At 45.1% G+C, this 21,931-nt stretch overlaps 1 protein-coding gene across 4 annotated transcripts in view; it reads right to left on the bottom strand.

Moving 5' to 3' along the window:
* The window catches only part of SLC7A6 (solute carrier family 7 member 6), a 36,687-nt gene extending 16,985 nt beyond the window's left edge, over window positions 1-19,702 (bottom strand). Inside the window, exons 1-2 of one of the 4 annotated variants that reach the window (XM_058706136.1) lie at window positions 19,605-19,702; window positions 6,952-7,507 (exon numbers count right to left, since the gene is read on the bottom strand). In XM_058706136.1, coding sequence (XP_058562119.1) covers window positions 6,952-7,471 — 520 coding nt within the window. In that variant the 5' untranslated portion in view covers window positions 7,472-7,507; window positions 19,605-19,702. Of the gene's footprint in view, window positions 1-6,951; window positions 7,508-9,052; window positions 9,356-17,690; window positions 17,806-19,604 lie in introns of those variants that run through there. The other 3 variants (XM_058706139.1, XM_058706138.1, XM_058706137.1) reach the window with 3 other exon arrangements.
* Between the last annotated feature and the right edge of the window lie 2,229 nt (window positions 19,703-21,931).

Below are 21,931 nucleotides of genomic sequence, written 5' to 3'. Positions count from 1 at the left end.
CAGAAGTAGGGTGAGGTAAGGAGGGTGTCTGGGGCACAAAATTTAAGGAGGTGCTCACTTTCAGGGTCGCCTGGAGAACCTCAGAATGAGTGCATCTTTTTTTTCTTTTTTTTTTTTTTTTAAGTTTATTTATTTATTTTTTGAGAGAGAGAAGGGAAGAGAGAGAGCAGGAGCAGGGGAGGGGCAGAAAGAGAGAGAATCCTGAGCAGGCTCTGCATCGTCAGGGCAGGGCTCATACTTACCAACTGCTAGATCATGACCTGAGCCGAAACCAAGAGTCGGACTCTTAACCAATGGACCACCCAGACACCCCCAGGTGTCTGAGGTACTCACCCCCAGAGTGAATGCATCCTTAAATGCTGTCCCTGGAGCCTTACTTGCTTCACCGTACTCTCAGCCCTGCCAGAGAACAGGGAGCTCCAAGAACAGTCTACCATGCAGAAGCCAAGTCCCCTTAAGGTTTTCCTGATTTTAATTAAGTAAGAAACATATCACTATCTGATCCCACCCCTCCAAGCCTCCCCAAATTCCCATCCCCATCTAGCACCATAGATTCTGTCAGGGCTTAAGCACAAAGCTGAGCCTGGAGGCCAGGTGCTCAGACGCAACTGAGCATTACACATCCACAATTACAACATCCAAGACTTCCCTCTTCTCCCGATCTCATTTCCTGGCTGGAATGCCTGTCCAGCAAGTGTGGGGTCCATGTGAGGGTCTTCAGTCTCTAGGGGCTTTAGCAGATCCATACCCAACCCCAAAGCAGAAACAAATCCCTAAAGTCTCTCTGTGGCAAAAACTGCTAGTTATCTTTTAATATCTCTTCTTCCATTTTTTCCTTAGTAATAGAAATTTTAGCGTAGTCATGGCCGCCCAAAATAAAGTTGACATTTCCCAGCCTCTCTCCGCAGGCAGGTATGGCCAGATAACTAAGTTCTTGCCCCAGGGATGTAAGCAAACATTCATATAAATAAGACCTCAGGAAGTCTGTTTGAAGGGCAGCACATGCCTTTCTTTGTTCTCTGTATCAGCTACAGTGCAGACTTGACAGCTAGAGCGTGAGTAGCCATCTTGGACCACCAGCTAGATAGAAGTCGCATGCTGAAGATGGCAGAGCAGTAAAGCAGAAGGAAGGAACCCGGCTCCCCGAAAAACTATAAAGTCACCCTACCAGCCCCACGATGCTGTGAGAGAAATAAACTTCAATATATTTGAGCCATACTGCTTTCGGTTTTCAGTGTTTGAAGCCGAAATTCATCCTGGATAATACATGTGCCCTACAACAGAACTGTGCCTCTCATATTCTCTTTCTGATGAGGAGATGACTTGGCAATCTGCAGCTATAGTCCCAGTTATGCTGATAGTCACAGCTCCCTTTTCCCACAGCAACAGGGAAAGGAAGGAACCCTTCCAATTCCTCCCACAAACAAGCTGGGTGTTACTAAGGGGCACTCAAGGACAGAGGAGTGCAATCCTTAACAACAGCAGCTACGAGGCAGAAGAAGAAAAAAAGCAGGGGAGAGACCATCTACAAATATATTAGGAGAAAAATGTACAACAGTCCAGGAGAAGTAAACCCTTCCAAATGTAAATCCTGGAATCTGGAGCTACCTCTCAGGATGCATATGAATATGTCAGGTATATGCCTTGTTAAGAAACCCCCTTGTTTGTTTGCTTAAAGTCTATTTATTTATTTATTTATTTATTTATTTATTTATTTATTTAGAATATATGTGTGTGCTCATGAACAAGCGGGAAGGGGCAAAGAGAGAGAGGGAGAGAGAGAGAATCCCAAGCAGACTCCGGGCTATAAACACTGAGCCCAATGCAGGGCTCAAACCCACAAGCCCTGAGATCATGACCTGAGCTGAGATCAAGAGTCAGACGCTTAACCAACTTAGGCACTCAGGCACCCCCTCCCTGTTTTTAATTACACAGATATACACATTTACTCTTATTATCAAACCATTCATGCTCTATACAGGGGTAGACTCCAGGGTCTTTGTACTGCTAAAGACCCAGTCCTTCTGAGGCCTGTCACTTTCAGAACATGAAAGCTGTCTATCCATAGCAACAACTGACCAAAAAAGGGGAGCATACCCTTCCTTCTCAGAACCCTGCCCACGCTAGCGCCTAAGACAGCAAGAGACAACAGAAAGTTATTCAGGAATTATACAGTGTTTCTTCACTCGTCTCCCCCTTGGCAGTCTCCCTCCCCCATCTCCTCCAGCTCCTGCTCCTCCTCCTCCAGCTCTTCTTCACTGTGGGCCTTGCCAAACAAACCACGGGGGGGGGGGGGGGGGTGGAGGGTGGGGGAAATGGATCTCAGTGTGAGCAAGCCTCTGCTTTGATGCCAGTGTCAACGCTGAATGACTTCTATACTGAAACCTTTACAGCAAATAATCTCCAATGATACGTGTGAGCCTACACAACAGGCAGGATCCCACAAAGATAAACAGAATGACAACACCTAAGACAGAAACATCACAATCAAATCAAGTACTCCTGGGCACCTGAGTTATCAAGAATACTGCTGGTCACCTGGCCAGAGAAGGGACCTATGGACCTCAAGAACTGCCATTTTCCCCTACAGTCCCATAAGTGAGTAAGAGCCTCTAAGCGTACTGAGTCCAATTGGCAGCCTGAGGCCCAACCCACCACAGAAGAGTCCAAGCTCCCAGCAGAGATATGAGTAGAATGCACCTTTAGAATAGTTTCTCAACCTCGGCACTATTGACTTTTGGGGCTAGAAAAGGCTTAATTGTACGAGGCTGTCTTATACTTTATAAGATGCTTGTACTTTATAAGATCTGGCTTCTACCCACTAGATGCCAGTAGCACCCCTTCCCAGCAGGTGTGACAACCAAAAATCTCTCCAGACCTTGCCAAATGCCTCCTGGGGGACAAACTCACCTCCGGTTGAGAACCACTGCCCTAGGATAGTAAGTAGCTAAGATAGCCTGCAATTTAAAAAAAAGTTGCTAGGATCTCTCTGCCAGTGTAACCTGGGAATAGGGTAAGGGGCTGCTAAAAGCCAGGATTTGAATCAGTAACACCTTCAAGGTCCAAGTAGGTAATACAAGTGAGCAATGGTAAGAATGTCTGGGTATAAAACAAGAGGGAGTGGAGGGCTGTAGCAGACTAAAGAGTGTGTGCTCCTTTAAAGAGAGCAACCACTACTCAAAGGCAGCTGATTGTGTCAGTAAGGAATGTGGGTCCAAGGTTACCAGAACTTTTGGTTTTTCAAAAGAAAGGTCCAGTCCTGATTTTCATATTTTGGCAAGTAATTCAAAATTGCTTACAACACGAGGCCAAACAAATATATCTGTGGGTCAAGTCTGGCCCATGGGGCACCAGCTTGCAGCTCTGACCTGGAGTTGTTATATGGAGACTATCTGGGCCCTTTCTTCTAGAATGGAACTTTAATTGTCTAGCTTGGCATGGTTATTATTTCTGTAGACAGTCTCCCAAACAACAACGTGGACCCCTCTCATATCTCAATTTTAGACTAACTTAATTATCCTATCCCACCTAAATTTCACCATGGTTACAAGTGCAGATTTTGGGGGTTTCCCCCTTAATTATGACCTAATTGGTTTCTTCCAAATTTTTGTCTCTTAAGACCACGTCGCTCTCACTGCCACCCCTGCCCAAAGAGACTCCCTTCAGCACATTCCAGATTTGTTAGATGATGCATCAGCCTGATTCTACACCCTAAGTTCCAAGAAGAGGAGCAAGCTGAACTCCAAAGTCTTGTCAGTTAAAATGAGACATGGTTTTATAACTTCGGCCCGTCTCTGACAATTTCCTGCCTACAGACATGCATTGTGAAAAAGCCTGGGCTTCTAGGATAGGGGCTTGAAGGAATTCTGATCCTGAGTACTCTGGGTAAAAGTACACTTGAATAAAAGCAGCTACAGATGCTATGACTGCACTTCTAAGAAGTGAGGTCTCTTCTCCAATCAAAAGAGCAGTTCCTGATATGGGGATGGGCTTCCTAAGCACAAAAAAAATGAGGAAAATCATAAAGGAAAAAGGATTTAGCAAATAAAAATCTTTTGCACATGAAAAATTATATATAGAGGTGCCCTTTGACTTGGTTATTTTTGGAATTCACCCTAAGGCCAACACGAGACCAATGCACAGGCACTCTCAGTTGCTTAGATAAGAGCACAAACTCACAAAACCTTCTAGAAGAAAATTGGGTAACACATGAAGAATCTTAAAACAGTTTATTTCTTTAGACACAAGTATTTCTCTTGTATAATTCTACCCTAAAAAAAGATGCAGAAACTCTGAAACTATATATACAAAGACTCCCACAGCAATATTATTTATAATGATATTACAGAACACTTACTATATGCCAGACACAGAGAAGTACTATACATGTATTGATTCACTTACTCCTCATAACCATCTTTTCAGTAGGTACAATTGCTATTTCCATTTTACAAATGAGAAGACCAAAGCAACAGTTAACTAACTACTCTAAGGTTAACAGCTAGAAAAACAGCTGGTAAAGCTGGAATCAATCCCAGTCTGGCATGGAAGCCTGTGATCTTAACCACTATACCACACTGCCAGGAACCTACTTACGTGTCCCTAAACCATGTTTTCTAAGAATATATCATGAAAGGGATTAAATATTAATTTTTTATAAGTATTACACAAACCACACAGAGTATGATCTCAAAAGTACTTGTAAAAAATGAGATAAGCACAGGAAAAAAAAAATACCACAGGTATTTCACACAAATAGCAGCAATAGTTCTCTGGGAGTTAAAATTATGGGTGATTTTCTTTTCTTTTTTCTATTTTTTTGCATTTTCAAAGTGCTTGTAACATTACATATTACCTCTAAACAATAATAGTAAAAGAGACACTACTTTAAAAAATGTTTCTTTTGAAGAACATTCCACAAAACGAAAAAAAAAAATGATATACTAAATTTAAAATGCAGAATATAAAGTTATACGCAAAGTATGCTACCAATTCTATAAAAAGAAAGAAATGAAGACATGACTTAACTATTAAAAGTGCTCATCTTTTGGTGGTAGATTATGGGTGATTTGTGGTCAAGTTAATTTTCTCCTTAATGAATACATTTTATTTTATTTTTTCTTTAATGTTTATTTATTTTGAGAGAGGGGGAGGGGCAGAGAAAGAGGGAGAGAGAATCCTAAGCGGGCTCCGCTCTGTCAGTGCAAAGCCCAACGCAGGGCTCAATCTCATGAACCCATGAGATCATGACCTGAGCCGAAATCAAGAGCCAGATACTTAACCAAATGAGCCACCACCCAGGCACCCCCTAACACATTTTCTAATCAGAAAATTATTATTATTTTTTCAAACTGAGAGAGACTGAGAGCAGGGAAGGGGCAGAGAGAGGGCAGGAGGGAGAGAGGACCTGAAGTAGGCTCTCTCAGCAGACAGCCTGATGTGGGGCTCGAACCCAGGAACTGTGAGATCATGACCTAAGCCAAAGTCAGATGCTTAACTGACTGAGCCACCCAGGCACCCCAGAAAATTATTCTTTTTCTAGACAACTCAGTCTGGCCAGAGTTCCCCTGGCCAGACCCTACCAGACATACAATACAGCTGAGTACCCACTTTCCCTCTTCCTGGGGCTATATGTGGAGGGGTTCCCTTTAACATTTGTCTTTAACAAATCCTTAAAGTCAGGAGGCCCAGTGTACAGTACAATCCTTTATTGCTAACTCCAAGGTACTCTCAGCCTATTTTTAACACTGTGGATAAACTACACACACTGCCAAAGCTTTTGCAAGCAGAGATACGGAAAGGACAGAGTATAATTAAGTGCTTCTGGCAGCACAGTGCTTAAGGAACACAGGGAATTCTGGGCCACTTCTCAGCTAAAACACTAGCTCTATAAGACTGTGTAAATTCACAGCAATCTTCTTTCCTTTTCAGTGACTTTAGGCAGAATCACTCTTCACCACCTCGTAAGAGAAAAAGGAAAATAAAGAGGGATGAACTGGAATCTCTCAGGTTCTGTCCTCAGAAACCCAAATATGGGCTAGAAGCCACCTTCCTGTCACTGGCCACAAGCAGAGCTTGTTTACAAAGTCAGTGTAAAGAAATCTGAAACACCAATGGGAAAAAGCCATTTTGGTGTGGTGCCTGCTGCTTAGAATGGGCTGCAAAGAGGGGCACCTGGGTGGCTCAGTTGGTCAAGCATCTGACTTCAGCTCAGGTCGTGATCTCACAGTTTGTGGGTTTGAGCCCCGTGTCGGGCTCTGTGCTGACAGCTCAGAGCCTGGAGCCTGCTTAGGATTCTGTGTCTTCTCTCTCTGCCTCTCCCATGCTCATGTTCTGTCTCTCTCTCTCAAAAAAATAAACATTTAAAAAAATTAAAAAAAATAAAAAACACAATGGGCTGCAAAGAGTGGAAGTGGCAGGGAGCAGTGGTCCTGTGGGCCTGATGGATAACACTTGGGACCCCCTCACCCCCCCCACCCCCAACAATCTAGAGAAGCTCTTTTCTCAGCCTCTAAACTGGTTTGTTTTCTTTTTTTTAACTGGATTAAGATAAAAAGCTGGGAAGCAAAATAAAGTCCTCAGCACTGAGGTTTTTTTCTGGGTTAAGCCACAAGTAGTGCTATTGACTCCAATCAAAACATCTGATAAGACAAAAATAAGACATGCACCAACCTGTCACATAGACTGGAGCACAGAACTCTGTAACAGCAAGAGTTGAAGGAATGTGAGGCACCAAAAGCCACAAACAGACTCAAATTTCTCTCATCTCTATCCCTTACCCTTACTTATCTCTCAGGGTTAAATGGCTTTGGTGAAATTACTTCTTCAAAAGGTAAGATGCCTCTCTTCCTCCCATAAAGCAAAATATACTGTTCAAATATGAGGTACCATTAACATTATTAAAAGAACCCACATCCTCAAACATACTTTCCCACTAAACCCCAGACTTACATATGCAAGCAGCAGCGAGGAGACGGCAGGCCAGGTACGGGGGATCACAGGTGGGGAACGAGGGCTGGATGATGTAGTTGGCGAAGGTGATGGCAATGATGGCCTGACTGGTGGGCTCAACAATTAGCAAGGAGGCCCAAAGGCGGATGAAGGCAATGAAGCCCCCAAAAGCTTCTAGAATATAGGCATAGCTGGCCCCAGACTTGGTGATGGTAGTCCCCAGCTCCGCATAGCAAAGGGCACCAACAACTGAGAAAAGCCCACCAATGGCCCATATGACTAGTGACAACCCATAGGAGGCAGTGTATACCAGCACGCCTTTGGGTGAGACAAAGATTCCTGAGCCAATCATGTTGCCCACCACCAGGCTGACCCCATTCAACAGAGAGATCTCCTTTTTTAGCTGCATAGTTTCCATGGTCTGTTGAGGTTGCATGCTGACATCTTTCTCTCTGGGCTGGCTGGCCTCAGGAATGAGATGGTAGGTTGGCGTGGGGCTCTCCAGCTCCCTGGCTTCCATGGCAAATGTCTCCTTCACACTTGTGTTTCCTATGACCTGGCAAAGAATATAAATGTATTAGTCTAGGGCAGGAGCTGGTGAGTCTCTGGTTTAGAGACCTGCAAAGCCAACCTCTTTTGTAGGAATGGCATGCCTTGCACATAGATCTAAATACAATGACCTTGTATCAGTTCCCACCACAGGACACAGAGAAATAAATGGAGGTAGGCAGACATCTAGTGCTCCCAAGAAAGATGACAATGACAGGGTTCAGGCGATGGCAACTTCCAACAAGAGGTACCTGGCTTGACACCCAGACATTAGGTTGGCATTAGGCCTAGCCATAGCACAGATTCTCCCTAAGGTATAGGTTTTAGTCTGGTTAGTTTTTGAGACCAGTGCTCTAACCCCTGAGCTACAGAGTCTAGTTTGGTCAGTTTAAAACCTGCAAACCAGGGGTGCCTGGGTGGCTCAGTCAGTTAAGCATCTAGCAATTGATTTCGGCTCAGGTCATGATCCATGATTGGATCATGATGATCCATGATTCATCAGTTCAAGCGCCAATTGGGCTCTGGGGCTCTGTGCTGACAGTGCAGAGCCTGCCTGGGATTCTCTCTTTCTTTCCCTCTCAAAATAAATAAATAAACTTAAAAACAACAACAACAACAACAACAACAACAAGCTGCAAACCTGACCTGCAGAGACCAAACTCCCAGCACCAGGTTTATAGCTCTAGCCAGCCTGATAGGTCCCTCACTGCCCAAACCCACTCACCTCCATCCAAACATAAACAGGAACTCCTGCAGTATCTAGCCACAGGCAGAGAAGTCTGTAGCTACTCTCAGGCCAGCAAAAAATACGAAAGAATATGAGCAGGTGGTGAGAAGGACTAGGAAGATGCTAAGACCAGGGCCATTACAAAGACTAGACCAAGGAGAGGATCTTCATGAAAATACACACCTGTGTGTTGCTAAGTCCACCACTTCCACCTTCCCTCATTGCTGCTTTCCCTGTTCAACACATCTCTTTTTCTAAAGTGCCCAGAAAAAGAGACAAGACCAGATGGAGAAAGAACACACAGAGGGCACCCTAACCTGGGGTTCAACTGCTATCTGTTTATTTGTTTTCCTTCTCAGCATGTGCCTCTCACTACCATCTGGATTGCAAAGAGATTCTCCCAGAATAGGGCCCAGGAATTCTGACACTCAATCAGAGCTACATGACTTTTCTTATCCACAGACCCGGCATCAGAAGGCATCCTGTATGGAGATGGCACACACACTACTACTTTTGGTTTAGAGTTGGGCCAGTCCAGAAACCTCAGGAAAATTAGACTCCACACCAATCTTCATATAAAGAACCCAGAATCTGTCAGAGGAAGACAAGAACCTTCCTATGCCCCAGGAATCAGGAATTCAGATCACCTATTTACTCCCCCCTCGTGTTCTGGATAAAGGAATCCTGTAAGCCGTTTGATTCCCACCCAGGAGTCAGTCTTTTAAGGTCACAGAGATAATTTCCAGGGATAAGAATGAGATCAGTACATCATCTTCCCAGAAGCCTCTCATCTACTTAACAAAGATGGAGATGCCAGAACCTTACCTCATGGAGCTCAGAGTAAGGGAACCACAGCCACTCAAGAGTAAGTAGTTCTCAGGGAAAACTCCAGTCTCCACAGCTCCATCCAAAACTCCTGCCTTACCTGTTCTGGTCCCCTTCCAGAGTCTGGATTGGAGACGAAGTGAAAAAACTCCTCTGGGCACTGATAAGCCTTCTCTCACTTCCAGAGTGGAGCCAGCCTACCTCCGCTTAGATGAGAACTGGCTTTAAGGCAGCACCACTCTTCCTTTCACTCCTGGCACCAAGCCATGCAGGTTTCCCTCTGCAGGCACAGACACGTGGGAACATACTTGTTTTCACGTGTCTGTCAGCTGAGCCAAAGCAACCATGAAAACAAACTTGGAAATAGCAGAGGAGCTTATATTCGCCCATGAGTCAGGTGCAGAGAGATCTAGATTGCCTTTTTCCACCCAATTCAACCCAGGGCAAGCAGAGAAACCTGGTCCCTGGTCCCAGTGCCCATTCCAGCCTCTCCCCTATTCCATCAAACCCTCGCTAGCTGGCGGGAGGAGGCTGGGGCTCCCACACATTCTTGTTTGGACTTCTGACACCAGATGTATGGTTTTCCACACATCAAGCAATTTTGCAACACTTAACTTACTCCTGACACTATCCACCTGGAGATCTCACAGGTTAAGAGCTCGGTCCCACAAAACTTTCCCCTCTTCCGATGCCAAATGCAGGTTCAGGTTGTTACCAGGGCTTCCACTATGCCTGGCTATAAATTGAAGGGTCCCACTGCCCCCTCCTTGGGTTCAATTAATTTGTTCGAGTGGCTCACAGAAAAACAGTTTACTTACTAGATTACCAGTTTATTAAAAAAAGATATAATTCGGGGGGGCACCTGAGTGGCTCAGTCAGGTCATGATCTCACAGCTTGGGAGTTCCAGCCCCAGGTAGGGCTCTATGCTGTCAGCTCAGAGCCTGAAGCCTGCTTCAGATTCTGTGTCTCCCTCTCTCTCTGCCCCCTTCCTATTATGCTCTGTCTCTCTCTCCCTCAAAAACAAATAAACATTAAAAAAATATAAGAAATAAAAAGATAAAAAGGATATAACTCAGGAACAGCCAGATGGAAAAGATGCTTAGGGCAAGGTATATGGAAAGGGGTGTGGACTTTCCATTCTCTCTCTGATCAAGCCGCTACTCACCCAGCACCTCCACCTGTTCACCAACCTGGGAGCTCTCCAAACTCTCTCCTTATGGGATTTTTAAGGAGGCTTCATTACAAAGGCATGATTGATGAAAATCATTGGCCATTAGAGATTGACTCAATCTCCAGCCCCTCTCCCCTCCCCAGAGGTCAGACTGAACCTAAATTACCAATCTCCTAATCACAGGTCTGGTTCCTCTAGCAACCAACCTCCATCCTGAGGAGATCAAGATGTTTTCCAAAAATCACTTCATTAACATAAACTCAGAGGTATGGTTGAAAGGGGATTGTTATATAAATAACAAAAGACATCCATTTCACCTTTATTGCCCTTGAACTATTTCAGGAATTGAGAACAAACACAATATAACAAAAAAAAAGCCTTATATAGGAAATGGCTCTTATAGAGGAAATTATATGGCTCTTATATAGGAAATTATAGGAGCTGTGTCTAGAAACAGTTGATGAAGACCAAATATATATTTAATCACAAATTAGATTTAAGATGTAGGGGCGCCTGGGTGGCTTGGTCGGTTAAGCGTCCGACTTCAGCTCAGGTCATGATCTCACGGTCCGTGAGTTCAAGCCCCGCGTCGGGCTCTGTGCTGACAGCTCAGAGCCTGGAGCCTGTTTCAGATTCTGTGTCTCCCTCTCTCTCTGCCCCTCCCCTGTTCATGCTCTGTCTCTCTCTGTCTCAAAAATAAATAAACGTTAAAAAAAATTAAAAAAAAAAAAGATGTAGAAAGATGGTGAAAGCATCACTCCCACTCCAACGACAAGAAAAAGCCAAATAATCTACATAACTGATATGGTTTGGAGTGTTGGGGTTTGGAGATGACGGCTAAGAAAGAATTCTTGGTATGTCTTCAGTACAAAAAGGTAGTTTCATTAAAGCACAGGGACAGGACCTGTGGACAGAAAGAGCTGCACTGGGGTTGTGCAGAGGAACCAATCTTATACTTGGGAGTTGAGGAAGGTAAAAGGTACCTGGAGGTTTCCAAACAGACTTTCATATGCTAAAGACACACAGGATCCTAGGGGCCTAGGTATTGTCAAGCTAAGGTTGTTTTTCCCTCTAGCAAAGTATAAACATTAAGATAGTTGGGAGTTCCTGAAAGAATGTCATACTCTGCCTATCTCAAATATCAGTCAATGGGCAGTGGGTTATATATTTAATTTTATCTACAGTTCCTCAGCTTTGTTTCTTACATCAAAAGCTGTGACTTTTCTTGAAGCCATCAGAGAGCTAAGGTTACAGGGTAACCAAGTGGACTGAAATTTAAGGAAAAACAGGCACCTCCACGGAGAGATGTAAGGTCTGGCTCATCAGTGGCAGAGGGAGAATGGTGGGACCAATATACAGGCAGGTAAGTAGAATTCAGGTATAATTTTTAATGAATTACTAAGGGTCTAGCATGGGTTAGGGGCACGTGGGTGGCTCAGTCGGTTAAGTGTCTGACTCAGGATTTTGGCTCAGGTCATGATCTCACAGTTTAGGAGTTCAAGCCCCACCTTCACTGACAGTACTGAGCCTGCCTGGAATTCTCTCTCTCCCTCTCTTTCTCTGTCCCTCCCTGCTTGCTCTCTCTCTCTCCGTCTCAAAATAAATAAATAAAACTTAAAAAAAAAAAAAACCAATAATAAAGGTCTAGTGTGGGTTAGCAAGAGCATAGACACTTGGATGTTTTTTCTCCACAGATCTCTGTGGATTGGATGCTCATAAAAAATACTAGGCAGGAGGCCAGAGATAGCCTCTCCGTAGTGCTAGTCTGGAGAAGGAAAGCAATCACTATTCCAGGAAAAATACAAAGGTCCACCAGGTGCCCTCTCTAGAATAAAAATCTTTTTTTTTTTTTAATGTTTATTTATTTTTGAGACAGAGAGAGACAGAGCATGAACAGGGGAGGGTCAGAGAGAGGGAGACACAGAATCTGAAACAGGCTCCAGGCTCTGAGCTGTCAGCACAGAGCCCAACGCGGGTCTCGAACTCACAGACTGCGAGATCATGACCTGAGCCGAAGTCAGCCGCCCAACCCACTAAGCCACCCAGGTGCCCCTAGAATAAAAATCTTAACACTGCTGGGGAAAGAATGGCAAAACTCTGCCACTCCCAAGGCAGCTAGGGCAGGGTGAAAGAAAAATAAAACAACCCTTTACTCCTGGGGGAAGGCAGGACATTCTGATCCAGACCATTAATGATATCCTACCTCTGGGCCAAGAGCAGGATCACCAAAAAGATCCACACCCCTCCCTTTTCTCCCCCCACTCAGATCCAGAAAAACAGGGCCTGCCTAAGACTGAGGCTGAACCAAGACAACAGAGAATCCCTGCTCCCCACCACCAGGTATGCAAGCACCCAGCAACAACAACAACAAAAAGACCTAAAGCTGAGGGCAAAGCATAAACATTGAAGAAAAACCTTCCCTCCAGCAAACCAATGCTAAGCGCAAGGAAACACCAGAGGAATTTGAAGCCATGTGTGCACCTAAGGTAACCACAAGAACAACAAAACCCAAACCCAACTCAGGGTTGATGGAGGGAAGAGGGTAGGAGATGGACTAGATGGATGATGGGTATTAGGAGGGCACTTGTTTTGATGAGCACTAGGTGTTGTATGTAAGTGATGAATCACTGAATTCTACTCCTGAAAATAACTAACTAACTAACTAACTAACTAACTAACTAACTAACTAACTATGATTGGGGCCCCTGGATGGCTCAGTCTTTTAAGCATCTAATGCTCTGGTCATATCTCACAGTCATGAGACTGAGGCCCTCCTCGGGCTCCGCGTGGGGCATGGGGCCTGCTTAAGATTCTCTCTCGTTAAACATCCTACTCTTGATCTTGGCTAGGGTCATGATCTAACAGTTTGTGAGTTCAAGCCCCATATCGGTCTCTGTCCCTCCCCTGCTTATGAGTGCTTGTGAGTGTGCTCTCTTTCTCTGTCAAAAAAAATAATAAACTTAAAATAAAAGATACTCCCTCCCTCTGCCCCTCCCCTGCTCGTGTGCGCACATACTCTCCCTCTCTCTCAAAACATAAAAATATAAAATACAAAATAACTATGATTAATACATTAAATGCTCTAGTGGAAAAGTTGGGCAGCATGCATAAACAGGTGAAATTTCAGCAGAGAGATGAAAACCACAAGAGTCAAAACAGGAAAAAAAGTAAAAACCTGGAACAGTATCAAATGGTCTATGGTAAATATAAAAAAAAAATACTTTTTGAAAAAAAAAAACTCTTTTGGGGGGCCATTTAATTGCTGTAGAATATAATTGACTGCCTCAAGTAAAAATTCACTAGCAGTGAATTGTGGATTTATAGCATATATGAAAGTGAAATGTATGACAATGACAGCACAAAGACAAGGAAGAATTGGAAATTATACTGTTGTAAGGTTCTCATATGTGAAATAATGTAACATTACTTTAAAAAAACTAAACTAAAGGGGCACCTAGGTGGCTCAGTTGGGTAAGCATCCGACTCTTGATTTCAGCTCAGGTCATAATGTCACAGTTTGTGAGTTTGAGGTCTGTTTTGGGCTCTGGTTTGACAGCACCAGAACCTGCTTGGGATTCTCTCTCTCCTCTCTCTCCACTCCTCCCCCACATGCATTCTCTCCTTCAAAATAGGTAAATATTAAAAACTAAACTAAACTAAAAAGATTAAAAGAAGGGGTGTAAATAACAAGCCAACAGTGGAAATAAAACATAAAAAATACACACACCAAAAGTAAGTGAAGTAGGTCAGAGAAAAATAAGTGTCATATGATCATACTTACCTAAAAAACAAAACAAACAACAACAAAGAAAGGGACTCATAACTACAGAAATCAAACTGGTGGTTGCCAGAGGGGAGGGAAATGAGGGGATAAGCAAAACAAGTGAAGGGGATTAAGATGCACAAACTTCCAGGGGTGCTTGGGTGGCTCAGTCAGTTAAGCACCCAACTCTTGATTTCAGCTTAGGTCATCATTTCACAAGATCTGCACTGACAGTGTGGGCCTGCTTGGGATTCTCTCTCTCCCCAATTCCCCCCCTCAAAATAAATAAATAAACTTAAAAATAATAAAATAAATAAGATGCAGATGAAAAGTACAGCATAGAGAATATAGTTAATATTGTAGTAATGGTGTATGGTGACAAATGGTAACCACACTTATCGTGGTGAGCATGCGCGGAATTGTGGAATCACCATGTTGTGCAACTAACATAATGTTGTATATCAACTATACTTAAATAATAGAAATTTTTTAAGAAAGCAGAAAAAAAGACATATGGAACTAATAGAAGCAGAAGACAAGTAGCAAGAAGGAAAGATTTTAATCCAACCATCTCAATAATAACATGAAATATAAATGATCTAAACATACCAATTAAAAAATAGACACTGACAGATAAAAATGCAAAACCCAACATGTAGTCTACAAGAAACCTGCTTTAAATATAAAGGCATAAGTAAACTATAGGTAAAACAATAGGAAAAAAATAAACCATGCAAACACTAATCAAAAGAAAGATGGAGTAGCTATAGTACCATTATATAAAATAAACTTCAGAATAAGAAATACTGCTAGGGATAAAGAAGTCAATTCATCAAGAAGACAATTCTAAACATATATTTCCTCCAACAACAAAGTTTCAAAATACATAAAGTGATATATATCTAAAAAGAGAAATACACAAATCTACAATTATAGTTGGAGACTTCAAAGCACCTCTCTCAGTTGTCACTAGAATAGATAGACATAAAATTAGCAAGATCGCGGGGTACCTGGTTGGCTCAGTCAGTAGAGCATTCGACTTTTAATCTCAGGGTCATGAGTTCAAGTCCCACACTGCATGTGGAGCCTACTTTAAAAAAATCAGCAAGATCTGGAAGACCTGAAAACGGAATGTGCCAACAACATAGCTCTTGTCTAAGTAATTAGGTGAATTCTGAGGAAAACAAACAAAAACTGGCAACTGCAATAGGGTTTACCTCCATCCAGGAGACGGGGGGGCAGGCTAGGGGTAGGAGGCAGCCTTCTAGCAGGAAAAACACTACTTTGGCTCCTCAAATTTCACAACAGAGTATCAACCCTACTATCTACTCTGTTGGTATCAGAGCACAGTTAGGAACCCTCCCTCAGGTGCTACCTGAGGCCTTTAAGACCAATTCCAACCTACTTATCAGGTCCTTATCACTACACCCCCCACACCCACCCCTACCTCCAACCCCGGCTGTCCCACCCAAGGTCCTATCACACTAAATTCCTTGCAGCTTCCAGAACCTGGAATAGTCCAGGGTTCCTAGAGCCCATCAGACAAACACACCTTTGTTCGTACTGAGCCTCTGCTTCTAACACCCTACTTCTCTCACCTTTTCCCCAACATCCTGGCTGCCATCTTTCTCCACCTATCTCCTTGTGTCTGTAAGGTTTCTAATACATACTTCTGCCTCAGCAGCCACCTCATTCTGTTGCATTTACTTACCTTCAGTCTCTCCCAACTAGTTAGTAAGTTCCTTGTCTGTTTTAACAGCACCCAGTACAAGGCCCAGCACAGGCTTGGTACTCAATCTGTGATCACTGAATAAAAATATACCAAGAACAGGGGCACCTGGATGGCTCAGTCAGTTAAGCATCTGACTCTTGATTTCAGCTCAGGTCATGGTCTCGTGGTTTGTGAGTTTGAGCCGCACAATGGGCTTTGCACTGACAGCCAGGAGCCTGCTTGGGATTCTCTATCTCCTTCTCTCTCTCTACCCCTCCCCCGCTCACTCTCTATCTCTCTCCCCCCACAAAAAAAATAAATAAATAAATACCAAGGACAAAAAATAGCTAAAAGAGAAAATACACAACAAACCCTACTAAAAGTCTAACACCTTGAGCCACCTACTCACCTGCTTGCCAGAACAACAAACAAACAAGGCTTAACTAAATGAAGTGATCATTCAGAGAATTCAGTCTGAGATGGTGGTTCTTATCATTTTGTCAAAGTACTTGTTCTTTAGATGATGAAAGAGGAAAAAAAGGATAAAAAGCAACTATGACTACAATAATGGTTTTGAATTCAAGTACATTTAATTAGTTGCCACAGTATCTGCATACATTCTCAAAAAGGCAATCCTTATCTGTGAGATGCATTGTTTATCCTATCCCCACAGAAATGGGATGAAAATCAAGGAGCTCATAACTAAGCCACTATCTCCAGCTAAGTAGCCTGGTATTTGGGGGGAAGAGTGTACAACAAAATCTTACCAGATCACCCTCTCTGAACTGGCTATCCTTCTGTCTTCAGTTTTTATCCAATTGATAAGAAAAATCAGTATGTGAAGATCACAAACAGTATAGGATTCTCAGTCTCTCTCACACAGTCTCTAAAATCACTACCTAAGACAATTTCCATTAAATCATTCAGTGTACCCTGTAAGTTCCTGTTTTGAAAAACTAGTCTTAAACCCTGCCTGTAAGGGCACAATGCAGTTTTCTAGCAGGTTTTCATACTATTTTACAGGCTCCTCTAAGCAGATAATAAAGGAATTCATCAGACCACTAAAACTGCTTCATGAAAACTTAACCGTGAAACTATCACATGCAATTTCAGGGGCAAAAAAAAGAATCTTTCAGAGTTCAATTACAAGGAATACTTTACAAGCTGGATTTAAAATCTCTTTTACAATGGGTAACTATGAGGGAAAATGCTGTTGAGAAAAATATCAAAATCTTTTTTTTTTTTTAATTTTGTTAACGTTTATTTACTATTGAGAGACAGAGAGACACAGAGCGTGAGCAGGGGAGGGCTAGAGAGAGGGCAGACACAGAATCCCAAGCAGGTTCCAGGCTCTGAGCTGTCAGCACAGAGCCTGACGCAGGGCTCAAACTCACGAACTGTGAGATCATGACCTGAGGCGAAGTCGGTCACCCAACCAACTGAGCCACCCAGGCACCCCTCAAAATCTTAACTGTGGTAAAAATATAGAGGACTCTCTTTTCTATACACCTCTGAGCTTTATATATTTTCCACAATTAGTATACTTTAGTTTTCTTAATGTTTAACTGTATCTATATAATATACACACACATACTTACACTCCTATAAAACAAAAAAGTGATGTGACTCTATATTTATCTTTTTACCCAAGAAAATAGGAAACTCAAGATCCAATTCAGTTCCCAATCACAGTGAACAGATAACCTTACTTTCAACAGTACATGGTATCTATTCTTGTCCATGACTTTGGTTTTCAATTTCTTTTTAACAACCTCATTGCAAGTAGCTTTCATTATAAACCACCACAATTACTCTTTAGAAAAAGATATAATATATATACAATTTATATAATACAGTGTTACATAATTTTTAGTTATATATGAGCCATTCTCATCACTAGTATCCTGTTCATAGTGTGCAAAAATAACTGAAATTCTTTACAAATCACAAAGATCCAAGAAAGTTAACAGAGGACAGAGCAACAACATTCACCTGTGAGGAAATGAACAAACATCACACTTCCATAAGCTGCCTCATTATGAAGGGTCAGGATGTGAGAAGAAAATGAAGCCTCCACATCAAGGCCTAATTCCACCTGTCTGTCTTGGCCACTTAACCTCTGCAACAAAGAGTAAGAGGCAGCTTATCAAAAAACGAGCCTAATAAGCAGCTGGATATCTCCCTTTGTAAAATTTATGTTTTATATGCCTGGCAGGGACAGCATTCTCAACTGAGAAGTTCCATCACACTCACAGTGGAGTGTAACTGAAGCCACCAGCCCACACATGTGTCAGAGAAGTAGCTCGGTCATCTCAAATCATGCATATCTAGACTGCTGCTGCTCCCGGAGTCCCAGGTCCTGTGAGCACTGTTTGCGTCACTTTTGTAGAAACGTATCCACATCCTGGAGGCTACAGCAGGAAGCGCACAAGACAGAGGTCAGGAAATTTCCTGTACCAAGAAGTGCCAAGGAGATAAGTCACATAACTGGTATTTACTTCTGGTCTGCAATAAAAATATGTCCGCAGCCAGAGAGAGAAGAAGAAAGACAGGGAAAAACTGGGTTTGTGGTTTTCCACATACTTGTCAGGAGAGGGAAATCAAATATAAGAACTCAAATGACAGTCTGAGACCAAAGTTGGGAAGCAAAAGCCGTGAGCGCACAACGGCACCTTAGCAAAGTAGGCAGCCTGGGCAGCTTCCTCCTAAGGGCTTCACAGCAAGCGAAGAGAGACGAAAATGAGCTCAGGAAGCACTCAGACTTTCAAAAGTCTGCTGCCCCCAGATCTTCAAATCAGGGAGCAGCTCTCAGAGAAGCACCAGATGGCTGAGCATTCTGCTAACACGATGCTAGATTCGCTGGCAGTGCTTTTTTTCCCCCATCAAGGGCAGAGACTGAATTCTTTTGAACCGTGTCACCAAGCCCACAGCCCAGTGCACACAAGAGGTGCTCAAGTCTGTTAAATATTGATTCCTATTTATACCGACCATTACACAACGTGGTACCCACGCTGTTTGCCTAGCGCTTAGTGAAGAATTCTCAGAATGTTTTACAAATATCTCTTTCCATTTACAACGTGAGATGATCAAACAAGATGACAGGACATGAGACAGGAGGAGGAGCCTTCATGGCAGCAGCACGCGGTTCCCTAGCCCTGCAAGCCCCCGCCCTAGACAATCTCGCAGCATCCCAAGCTCTGATCCTGCCGGACATCCTCAGAGTCTTGCACGCCGTCTTTCTCGCTTGCAGACTTTTTCACAGCACAGGCTCGCTTTCTTCCCGTCACGCTCACCCTGGAGCACCTCTCAGTCTCTTACACAGCATCACACTCGGGGCCTCTGTCGCCAGTCTCCCTCTCAGTCTCTCGCACACTCCTGGAACCACCCTCACACGCTCAGAGAATCACCCCCAGGCTCTGGGTTTCACACACACAGCCTCCCGCTAGTCTGGGGGGGGGGGGGGGGCGGTGTGCCTCACGCACACCGAGTCTCCTTCACACCAAAGTCTCTCCCGTACTGTCAACATCATCTCACACACTCTCGGCGTCATCTTCTCACTCAGGGTCTTTCTTGCACACTCACAGTCACCCTCAGACTCAGGGGGGGTCGCTCACACACACACACTCACACAGACACAATCTGACACGCTCAGTCTTACACTCAGGGTTCCCCACACTCCTGGAGCCACCCTCACGCTCGCGGTCCCTCTTACACGCACAGCGTCACCCTCTAGCACGCTCTCACCGCGGCGTCTCTCACGTGCCGCCCGCCCGCCCACCCCGCGCCGGGTTTGGCGGGCCCGAATTCCGCACGCGGCGACTGCGGCGGCGCGGAGAGTTCGGCCTCCAGGACGCGGCCCCCCGCCCCGGCCCCGCTTCCCCCGCGCGCCCGCCCGCGGCCCGTTACCTCGCGGTAGCCAAGCGCCAACAGGATGCTCAGCAGCTCGACCGCCACGGCCGCCCGGGCCGCTGAGGCCCCGCCCCCGCCACGTCACGCGCCGCCGGATCGCGACAGCGCGCGCCGCGTCGGGACAGGACGCCTAGTTCCGTGCTGAGTCCGCAGGCGGCGGCGCCTCTGGGCCTAGGGGGCGTCGCGGCGGCCTCAGGGATCAGAAGGCTCTGCTCAGTGTGCCGTCCCGACGTCTGCGTGCACTTGGCTCCCTGGCCCCAGGCGGGCCGTGACCTGGGCCCAACCACCCTCGCTCTAAATGGCCCCCGCAGCCCGTTCCTTTATGGCTGTTGGCCATACAGCTTACACAAGTTGCGCTAGATAGCCTCCGTACCCTGTTCTCAGCCAACCCCTCCGCTACGCACCCTAGGAAGACACACAGACCCAAAACGTTTTCTCCCAAACTCCTAGCTCAGCCCAGCTCCCGTCCATCGAAGCCTCAGCAGACACATGGACACTAACTGGCTTCTGTAACCAACCCCCCGCCTCCCTAGGGCTCAGGCTGGGGGACATTTTTTTGATCCTTATCTTGTCTGACCCTACCGACACTCTCTTGGGGGAGCTGCACCCTCCTATCCTCTTCCTCTACCTCGGCTGCTGCTTCACCATCTCCTTCTAGGGGTCCTTTCCTTCTGATAGCTCTGGGGCTTTTCTAGGGTCTCTCTGACCTCTTGGACAGCTGAGCCCTCCCCCTTAGCTTCCTGTCCACAACCTCAAGCCATAGCTCTCTCCTGGGCCATGGAGTCATTTCCCACAGACACGTGTTTACACCTGCACATCCTATAGTTTGAGACTGACCATACCCAATCTCCTGCTCTGCATCACCCAATGATGCAGCCAGAGATGGGCAGCACCCTGGAAGCTTCCTCCTCCTGTCCCCCAAAGACCTGCAGGTTTTCTCATGGTTTTCTTCTCCCCAGTTATAGTAGCCTCCCAATCCCTACTCTGCTCCCTCTAACCCATCCCCATAGGGTAGGGATTGCTCCTAAAATACACATGGGAATGACTGTATCTCCTCTGCCTAAAAACACTTCCATTCTCCTATAGACCTGAGACAGTGATCCTTGAAGAACCCTCATTGCTACTGCCCTCCTTGTGCTCTCTGCTTGGAATACCGTCCTTTAGTGTGAATGAGAGTATGTGCATATTTGGAGTCTTTAGAATCTGACCCTTTGTCCCCTGGATCCATTCCTTCTGCTTCTCTGGCCAGGCAAAGTAAGAACTCTGCTCATATGTGTCACTCGGTGGCAGCCAGTCCACTTACCCTTGCAACAGCCACGTACATGACCTGCCAGCATCCAGATCTCTGGATAGAACCCAGTTATAACAATCCACCATCTGAAAGCCCATTATGCACCAAACACCGAATTAGATGTTCTCCAGCACCATCAGTGTTCCTCAGGACCACCCTGCAGGATACATTTATTCAGCCGCATTCTGCAGATAAGCAAGCTGAGGCTCAGAAAAGTTGGAAGACTCCGTATGTAGTAGCCTGGAGCTGGTAGAACTCAGATTTGGACCCCAGTAGCGTGAACTATAGCCTGCTATGACTCCATGCCCTCTCTCAGCAGCTGTGAAATCGAACATGGCAGTGGGGCTGAAACAGGTCAGGGGTGAGTAGGCAGCTGTAAGGCCACCACAAGGGGAGCAGGGGACGGTGGCTGTCAGGGCAGAGCTGGGAGTCAGGCTGGGTACGACCTGGAGGTAAGGACCTTTTGTGTTGTCATCCTTTCACCAAGGCCAGCAATTACAGCTGGACCTGTGTATCCCTTGGCATCCTCCCCCTCTTTGGGCCACATTTCTTCCAGGTTTTGCCAATAAATAGTGCTGTGAGAGGGTTCAGAGTGCCCTCTAGTGGCCCAGGGTGTATTGAAGCCTGAAGCCCAGGCTGGCCCAGGGCAGGAACTGGGGCTCTCACCACCCCACTGCCGCCAACCCCCACTCTGGGCTCTGCACCATAGAATTAGGGCTTGGATGCCATCCCTATGCATGTTTCCCTGTCTCCGGCTCTGTTTCTCTGTCTTTATCCATCTCCACTTGGTTCCCAGTGTTGTTCCTTGTCTCTGTCCACACCTAGTCTCAGCCTAGTCTCTCCTCTTCTGTCAGTCTCTGTCCCCAGAGAGGGACAGACAGTGGGCAAACTGAAGAAACAAAGAAGAAGGATGGCGTCCTAAAAAGAACTCTAGGGTCAAAAGACACTGAGACCTGAAAGATGAGAGAGGACAAAAAGGCTGGGAGCGAGAGTCCAGCCAGGGTGACCTGCGGGATTGTCCTCAGCCCCCAGC

The sequence above is a fragment of the Neofelis nebulosa genome, chromosome 17, assembly GCF_028018385.1.
Source record: "Neofelis nebulosa isolate mNeoNeb1 chromosome 17, mNeoNeb1.pri, whole genome shotgun sequence".
NCBI classification, from domain to species: domain Eukaryota; kingdom Metazoa; phylum Chordata; class Mammalia; order Carnivora; family Felidae; genus Neofelis; species Neofelis nebulosa.
The sequence above is the reverse complement of the archived record's forward strand: the minus strand, read 5'-3'. Positions and strand labels throughout refer to the sequence as shown.